General features: G+C 33.4%; 1 protein-coding gene across 1 annotated transcript; it reads right to left on the reverse strand.

Annotated features, from left to right (window-relative positions):
• Nucleotides 1-7,360: 7,360 nt before the first annotated feature.
• LOC137811342 (RAF-like serine/threonine-protein kinase 20) lies at nucleotides 7,361-8,535 on the reverse strand. The gene is made up of 2 exons (XM_068613032.2): nucleotides 8,239-8,535; nucleotides 7,361-8,131 (listed from the first exon to the last, which is right to left on the reverse strand). The coding sequence occupies exons 1-2, from the start codon at nucleotides 8,399-8,401 to the stop codon at nucleotides 7,653-7,655; spliced, it is 642 nt and encodes a 213-aa protein (XP_068469133.1). The 5' UTR covers nucleotides 8,402-8,535; the 3' UTR covers nucleotides 7,361-7,652.
• Between the last annotated feature and the right edge of the window lie 398 nt (nucleotides 8,536-8,933).

Here is an 8,933-nt window from a genome sequence, read left to right on the forward strand (position 1 = left end):
GAATCACTTATAAAATTTAATAATAATTATTTGACATCAATTTTTTTTCATATTTACAACTACTTTTAATGATAAAATAGGTAGTTAATGGGAGTATAAAAAATGACCGTGTGAAATTATTATAAATTTTCTATCCGTACTTTAAAGCATTGATTAGATAAATCATTTTGAACAACCTCTTCACAAGTCCAACACTATTAAATTTCAAGACGACAAAAATGAATAACTAAAAGAAAGATACACTTAAGCATGAGGACAAAAAATATGGTAAGTTTAACATCAATTGAGTTTTGATTAATTTGTAAATTCTTATCGGTTATAAAGGTTGAAATCTTGTCTTTCTTTTCTATTTAAAAATATTTTTCGGAATGACAATAGAGGCTAATTCTTTTAAGCAGCATATATCTTCTTTGTGTGTTCTCTGTTTTCTTTAATTTGATTTTGTTTTTTACTTTTCGTTCTCTCTGAGTAAAAAATGTGTAAAAATATACCATGTTTGACCTTGAACATACAACAACAATACGCTGTCTTAACATTAAAAACGTACCAAACACTATAAGCCTATTTTTGTTTTTAATTTTAATCAGACTCACATCAAACATTAATAAACATTTATAATCAGTAGATACTTGTTATATTGCTTTATACGTTTGATTAAAAAAAACAAATTGCGAGAAGCCAATCATGAATGATGAAGGTGACATTTGAGGAAAGAGGATAAACATTTGGTTGAGGAAGAAATGCAACATGACATATAATATGGATAAGGAGGAAAGAAATAACACACTTTATGAAACTTGCAAAAAAATATATTGACATCTTTAATAATATATATTAATAATTATTTCAATTTCAAGTTTCTTATATAGTATCATTAGGGTCAAACATTACCTTTGAGGTATTATTCGCTTTTGAGTTTCGTAACAGTTTTGTTCTTAAAAACGTTTCAAAGGATTGAGGAAGAAAAATGTATATGAACATTCATTGACCTCTACTCCTAAGAGAAGTGAAACTATTAAACATACCAAAACAGTAGTAAAAAAATATACAAGGTGATCTCTTGGCTTCCTTCTTGTTCATTATAGTAGTTGAGGGGCTGACAGGGGTGGTAAGGAAGATTGTATCAAAAGATATCATTCGAAGTGTGGAAGTTGGAAATAAAAAGATAAAGGTGAATATGCTATATTACGCAGATGACACTCTTTTTCTTTTTTGCAAAGATAGCACCCAAAATATAATGGCAATTAAAGCAATACTTTGTTGTTTTGAGATGACATCATATCTATGTGAATTTCTCAAAAAGCAAGATTGGTGTGGTGGGAATAAATCTACAAAGTTTGTGTAATTACGCGGCTATGCTCAATTGTGAGATAATGAAAATCCCCTTCACATATAGGGGGAATGGAGGTCGGAGGAAATCATAAGAGAGTTATTTTTTGGGAGGCAATGATTGGAAAAGGTTGGATAGATGGAAAGGAACATTTTTATCACTCACATAAAGGATTTGCATGCTTAGATCGATTTTGACTTCTACCCCCGTTTTATATGTATTTTTTTAAGATGTCGGTATCAGTAGTGAATACCATTAAGAACATACAAAGCAAATTGGGTGAAGGATACAAAGAAAATAGCTTGGGTAGCATGAGAATAAGTTTGTGACTCTAGGAAACAAGGAGGACTAGGGATCAAAGATATAAGGCTCTTTAACAGTCCTCTAATTGGGAAATGGCTATGGAGAATTCAAACAGTGAGGGGAGGTTTATGGAAAGAAATTATAGATTCAATATATGGTGGGTGGAGAGAGGTAGAAAGCAACCACATAAATACTAGGGAGTCCTTGTGGTGGAAGGATCTAAAGAGAATTTGGACTATTGAGGAATGGGGGAATAATTTTGAAGATAAAGTTACTTGGGAATTAGGAGATGGAAAGCTCATGAATTTTTGGGATGACAAGTGGATCAATGGAGATTCCTTAAAAACTAGATTTCCAAGGCTTTTTTCTTTATCTACAGCAAAAATGGTGAATTTTTCCTATGTAGAGTTATGGAACAACAACCAGTGAATCTGGAACATTGAGTGGATAAGAGTTTTATTTAATTGGGAAGTGGGGGAAGAAAGACAACTCATGGAAATTATTGAAGGTAAGAAACTGACAAAGGAACAAGGGGATTGTTAGGTATGAAAGCGGATGCGAAATTAGGCTACACAGTCATTTCAGCGTATAGGTGTTTAAGGAATGAGGTAGAAGGGGAACATAGATCCTTGTATGAATTCTTCTAGAGTATTAAAGCCTTACCATCGACACAAGCTCTAGCATGGAAGGTGTTGTTAGATAGGCTATCGACATGAGTCAATATAGAAAACAGAGGGTTAATATTGGTAAGGAAGTTATGCGTTATGTGCAGGGTGAAAGAGGAAACGTGAAATCATGTTTTCTTTAAATGCAACATAGCTTGGAAGGTATGGAACATTTGTAGCCAATGGCTAAGGGTGGAATATGCGTATCATTGGGAAGCTAGAGCACATTTATTGCAATTCAACTTAGGGTGGGCTTCAAAAAGGGTAAACAGAGTCTGAGGATGTATGTGGATCGCAATGGTAGGGGAAATATGGAATCAGGTCATCTTTAAGAATGGTAGAGTGGACAATATTGAGATTTTGACTTTGGCGCATCTTAAGGTGTGGTTCGGGATCACAAGTAAAGAAAACTTAGTTGATTTTGCATATTGACAATGGTGTATAGACTCAAAGTAGTGCTTGAAATCAATAAAAAAAAAAGATGTCGTAGTAATGGACGAACAACTAGGTCACGATCTAGATCGTGTTGCAAGGAATGGACTATTTGTCTAGTAAACATTTGTCATCACAAGACTGGACGAGTGGTGGAGAGGTTTAGGTTTGCCATGTTCAAGAGTATGATTTGAGGGTTTAGGTGAGACAATTATAACTACAGGAATAGAAGTTCTAGGTTAAAAAAGGAAAGATTAGTTAATAGTAATGCTTTTGCTTGTTGTTTACTTGCCAATTATGCTAATTCTGTTAGGTGATCTTATTGGGTGAGTGATATGGAGTGCTTACTACTAATCTTAGTTTTTTGGTTGGAATGATGGTTTTTTGGTTGTTTTGTAGTGCTTGCAGATATGGCTTAACTCCATGAAAATCTTACAAGCTTGAGAATGTGTGTGCAAATGTGGGCGAATTGATGGTCACAGTTTGGGATTCAAAGACATATCTTAAGCTTAAGCTTGGGAAGAACATGAACCAATAGAAAAGAGCGGTAAAGTTGTTTTAATGCTGCAACAGGACACTTGTGTGAAATTGGCTCAATTCTTAATAGTGGGTCCAATTCTTAATAGTGAAGGTAAGGGTTTTTTTTATAAAATTTTATTTATAATACCATGGACTAGGTACAAATGGGATGGTATTGGTTGAGATGGTTTTGTTGCATTAATGATGCATGTATGTAGAGTTATGCAGGTCTTTTTTAGGAGTCATCCTTTTTCTTTTGTTTCACAAGAATGTGTAGGCTTGCAAGTCTTTGGAGTTGCCTTGTTTGAATTCATGTTTTATTTAAGTTTTAGATCTCTATGTCTTGGAAGAAGGTACAATAGAATATTGGTTTTGCCAGGTATATCTTGAGAACTTTTCTCTTTCAAATGGTTTGATAGGTTTTTAGGAACTTTTGTCAAAAAGAAATGTTATATTTGATGTTTTGTAAAGAGTTGGATCATTCATGAAATGCTTTATTTATTTAATTCTATTAATTCTTTGTTGATAAAAATAATAATTAAAATGTTAATATAATTTGATTGTGTTATTTTGGTATCAAAATATATGTTGATTGTGTGTAGTGCATATAATTTGGGTGTCCCAACTAATTTTTTAGTGGAAATTATGAATGCATTCTAGTTTGAAATTCTCATACGTGAAAAGTATTTTGGAGAAGATTTCATTCCTAGTAGAAGACAAAAACCTAAGGGATTCTTAGTACACTCCAAACTGACCCACAAAGTGGAAAACAACCACAAACCAAAACCTAGTTTTATCATGTGTAGCAAAATGTTTTTCACTAATACTCGCAACTCGCAAGATATTTTTTAGTAATAAAAAAAGAGAGGAATCTTTCATTTCTAAAGAATACAATGGACCCCGTCATTACACCATTATATCCCATGAAAAATTTCACAATATTATAATTCACTTCTAGTTTTAGGATTCAGAGTCATATAATTCATAATGTCCACGTCATTTTAATTTTTATATACATGCTTCGGTAATTATTTCAATTTTGAAACAATAAAATCTTATGAATAATTATCAAGCATGTAAATAAGTCTTAAGGAACTAATCTCATTTAAATGAGTGTCAAATTAAATTTGGATGAAGAGTTTTATTACACACAACTATCCCAAGCTAAAATTTTTTTTTAATATTTTTAATTAATTAGTTATTTCATTTTATTTGAACTCAAAATATCACAACATTATAACTTTTTTTAACACAGAGTAGTTTCAAATAATATTTATAAAAATGAATCAAACTAAATAACGTCTCGTTTTTTCTGTTTCTATCACGGTACATATTTAGAAAATTATAAATATGATATAAAAATTCAAAATCTAATACACATTATATAGTTTTAAATTTCTGTAGGATAATTAAATTGGATCCATTGACTTTAAGTCTAACTCAACTCCATAGAATGGATGCTCATGAGGTTGATGTTTACACCCACTTATATATAATAAAATGTCATAATCTCTAATCGATATAGGATCTCCATCAAGTTGAAATCAAAATTTATAGTTTATATTTTTTTTGTCTAATCTATCGAAACATAAAATTATGATGAAATATCGACTTTAAAAAAAAAAAATATCTCAATGCGAAATTGATTGTTGTAACTAGGTTAGTTTTCTGATTTAAGTGGGAACATGTAGGATTATCTTGTTGTGGCATTTCCCTTTGGTATCTGTTTCTTTCACCGACTTATCTTGATGTTTGGTCGTCCTCCAACAAGAACCTTACAATGTCAGAAAATTTCCACCAAACTCAAAGCGGACAACACTTCTGTCTCAACTCAAGAGATCCACATCCATCACTCCCTCACTTCCCCGCTCACACGCTTTCTCTTTTATCCTTCCCACTCAATTTTTCATTGCAATTATATAATTTAATATCTCTTTAATACTTACAATCTTTAACATACACATTAGCCTTCTTTTTCGAGTTTTTCATTAATAAATAAACCAATCAATTCATTTCGGGTAATTGGTCATTTTTTCCAAGATTTGAAAAATAGGTACATTTTGAGAAGCTTAGATAATTGGGCAACTTGTACTTCTAAATGTAATTTTAAAATGAAGAAATCATGTTTTCAAGTGTGACTTCATTTTATATATAATAATTTCATTTATTTTGTTCAAAGTCATGTTTGTGTTTTTTTTTCTTCTAAAAAAAATTGAGGTCGTGCTTCTACGAAGCATGTTTTTATTTATTTTTTTAAATCGTGTTTGTTTAGATGTTTTTGATTTTTTTTTTCTGATTCTTGTTGAAATCGTTTTTGTTAGCATGTTTTATAATTTTTTATTTTTTAAAATCGTGTTTGTTAGTATTTTTATTTTTATTTTTTTAACTCATGTTTCTTAACATATTTTGTGATTTTTTTTTCATAATCAAATAAACAATTATGTTTTATTTCATATGCATGTGAAGTGAAACACCCTAATTCAATTTATGCAATTTCATTTTCAGATGTTTATCAATGTAGGGATATTACTTGGACACATATTTAACTATGCATTTTTTAAAAATGATGCTAAAGTTAGGTTAACATCAAACAAACCACTGGAATCTCTGAAGAAGAGAATTAGGTGGTTGATGTGATTTTTATCTATTTATTTTATAATTAAATAAACAATTATAAAATAAAAACAAACAAATAAAAATCACAAAACTTGCTAAGAAGCACGAGTTCAAAAAAGTTTAAAAAAAACAAAAAAAATTGCTTGATACAATGACTCCACTAAAAATTTAAAAAAAAAAAATCACAAAATATGTCTCCTTGCACAACTTCTAATGAAACAAAACTAGTTTTACTATCTTAACTACTTCTTTATTTTAAAGTCTTGCTTTCAACTGCCACTTCTCCAATAATTTTTTAAAAAATCTACCTATTTCTGCACCAGTTATGTAAAAAAGCCCTGTGGGTGAAATATCTTTCATATCTCTTCCAAAAATAAGAATGCGAGAGGAATCTTCTGTTTGAATGTTACATGTGAGGAGGTCCTTTTATTTCCACTACAAATCTTCTTTCTAAAATCTGCAATCTTTCATTGCTGAAAGGATGAGCCTATTCTTGGTTTTTTTTTATCTTACTTTTCTTTTCTTTTTCCGGAAAAGGGAAATATTCTCATTTTATGTTGTCTCCATCAATTTGTAGTTTTGTACCATATATTCTCACCTTATGAGTTCAAGTTCTTTGAACATGCATGAGCCAGCTGTCAGAGGTGGTTTTAATTTTTCATTAAATAAGCTCATTTTATCTCTTTAAAAATGGAGTCTGGTCCCCCATGCTATCTATGGGTTTCTAACACTGAGTTGTCATCCTTATTCGTGTTCATACGTATCATCATCATGTCGTGTCCCTTGTATAGTCCACACTTCATTGCAGCACTTCCTTTGAATCGGGCCAGAACACCATAACTGAATTTGAACATCAACGTAAGTTACTCAAAAGAAATGAAACATGACAACACAACCATCTATGCAGACAATAGAAGACACTACACTAATTCATCTCAGCCAAATGTAGGTTTTGCATACAAAAAAAAAACTTTATTTCCAATTTTCCAGAACTGTATAAAGATAATTTCATAAGTGTCATTCGAATCAGAATATTTTTTCTCAAAATCAACAAGGGATAAATTGCCAAGCAATTAAATATAAGAATGGTCGATGACAGCTACATTGCCATTAAAGAGCTTAGCCAAATTTATGTAGGGTAAGAGAAACTTACAATTGAAAAGCACCATAAGCCATCATGTACGAGTAAGATTTTCCTCAAATCTTCAGTTAAACCTGCAAGAAGAAATGTCAAAGTATCAATCAATACAAATTCGTAAAAAATTAAAATCTGTAAAAACAAGAAGAAATCAAGTGAAAAAGTTAGTAACGACAGTGGTGACACGGATGGAGCGTAAGACCGTAGTCAAAGTGAATACAGATTAATGGGTCCTTAATGAAATCACAGAACAAAGGAATTAGAACAATTTGACTATGAAATCAACCAGAAAACGAATAAAGGAAGCACGGGAAAAGGAAAAGAACCAACGAACTCACCATCATAGAAAAAGGGAGCGAAACGAAAGAAATTGGAGTGAAATTCATTAATGGGCAATGAAGGATCACAAGCTAAAACCGCAACCCTTGTCTACGATTTTTACAGTACCACTTTACATCACACATATACAGGACTCTTTCCTTTCCGTTCCTTTCCCCGTGTCATTCTCCATCTTCTTTTTTATATCTTCGTTTAATTATGTTCTATATCATCGTAAAAGTACTTTTTTATCATTTTCATTTTATAATAACACCTGCTTCTTTATCTTTGTCCACCCATTTCAGTATTCTTTCGAAACGACACCGTAACGCTATTGCCAGTGGTTCCCGTTGTGGACCAGGTAAACCTGGCCACCGCTCCCGTGGTACCCGTAACGCGGGAGAGGAATATTTCTCCCGGAGGGTTTTGATTTCTCCACTGCGACTCGGTACGCCTGCGCTGGCGACATCTGATGGACGCAACGGTCGACCACCGGCGCCGAAGTTCTGTCACTTCGCCCAGCTCTGCCGGTTTGGCTGCAATACGACGAAGACGACGACGATGATGAGGCCGAGGAGGAAGACAACGATGCCGATTTCGACGGAGAAATGGAAGCGTTGTTCGTAGACCTCGGCGGCGAGAGGAAGGCTCTGATCTTGAGCGACGAAAGGCGGTCGTATTCCTCGATGAGATTGGCGAGATCTTCGTCGGAGGTGATGGAGATGAGAGCATCGAGATCTTCGGAGGGTAATTGGCAGCGAAGGTGCCTCACGGAGGCACCGCAGAGCTCTTCCAGCTTCAGCAGTAGCTCTGCACGACACGCGATTAGGGTTATTCAAAGTATGACGTGTTGGTGAACGGAAAATAGACTAAGTGAGTGAGAGTGCGATTGAGAGAGAGAGAGAGCGAGAACTGACCGGAGAAGGGAATAAAGCGGTCGACGGCGAGGACACGGGTGTGGCCTCCGAGGTAGCGAAGCTTGCCGTCAGGATAACGAGGGAGGATTCTGCCACCGTAACTGCAGAGGAATTTGATGGTGGACTGGGGAGGTTTGGAAGCGGGTTGAGCTGATCTGAACATATTTGGTTCGGGTTCGGGTTCGGAAAAAAAGTGAAGTCCAAATTTGTAGTGTGCGAGGAATAAAGTGGAAAAGAAAAGAAGAGAGCGGTGAGAGAGGGTGAAGGTGCTTTGAAGTTTGGAGAAGCGCCTTCAAGCCTATTCGTGGTCAAATTTGTCCCTTATTTATAGGGATTTTTCTCACTGCGCCACCACCGTGTTCCCTCACTTGCGTATGTTCTTAGCATGCTTCACTTCAATCATTCTCTCAATACTAAACTCATATATATGAGGGCAAATTATTAAAACATATAATAGTACATTCTAAATTCATAACATCAATTATTTTAGGATAAATTATAAAGTTTAAAACTCCATTTGGGGCTAAAGGATTAAATTGAACTAAGCTCAACCACTCAAGTTGTAAAGATAAATATTTTTACTAGTTTTTATACATTTATACATGCTTTATTAAAACATTAAAATAATAAACAATTTCCAAGCCATATAAGTTTAACATTTTATGAATTAAGATTTGAGTCGGATTTATTTAAGT

This window comes from Phaseolus vulgaris, chromosome 2 (assembly GCF_051622355.1).
Source record: "Phaseolus vulgaris cultivar YP4 chromosome 2, ASM5162235v1, whole genome shotgun sequence".
NCBI classification, from domain to species: Eukaryota; Viridiplantae; Streptophyta; class Magnoliopsida; order Fabales; family Fabaceae; genus Phaseolus; species Phaseolus vulgaris.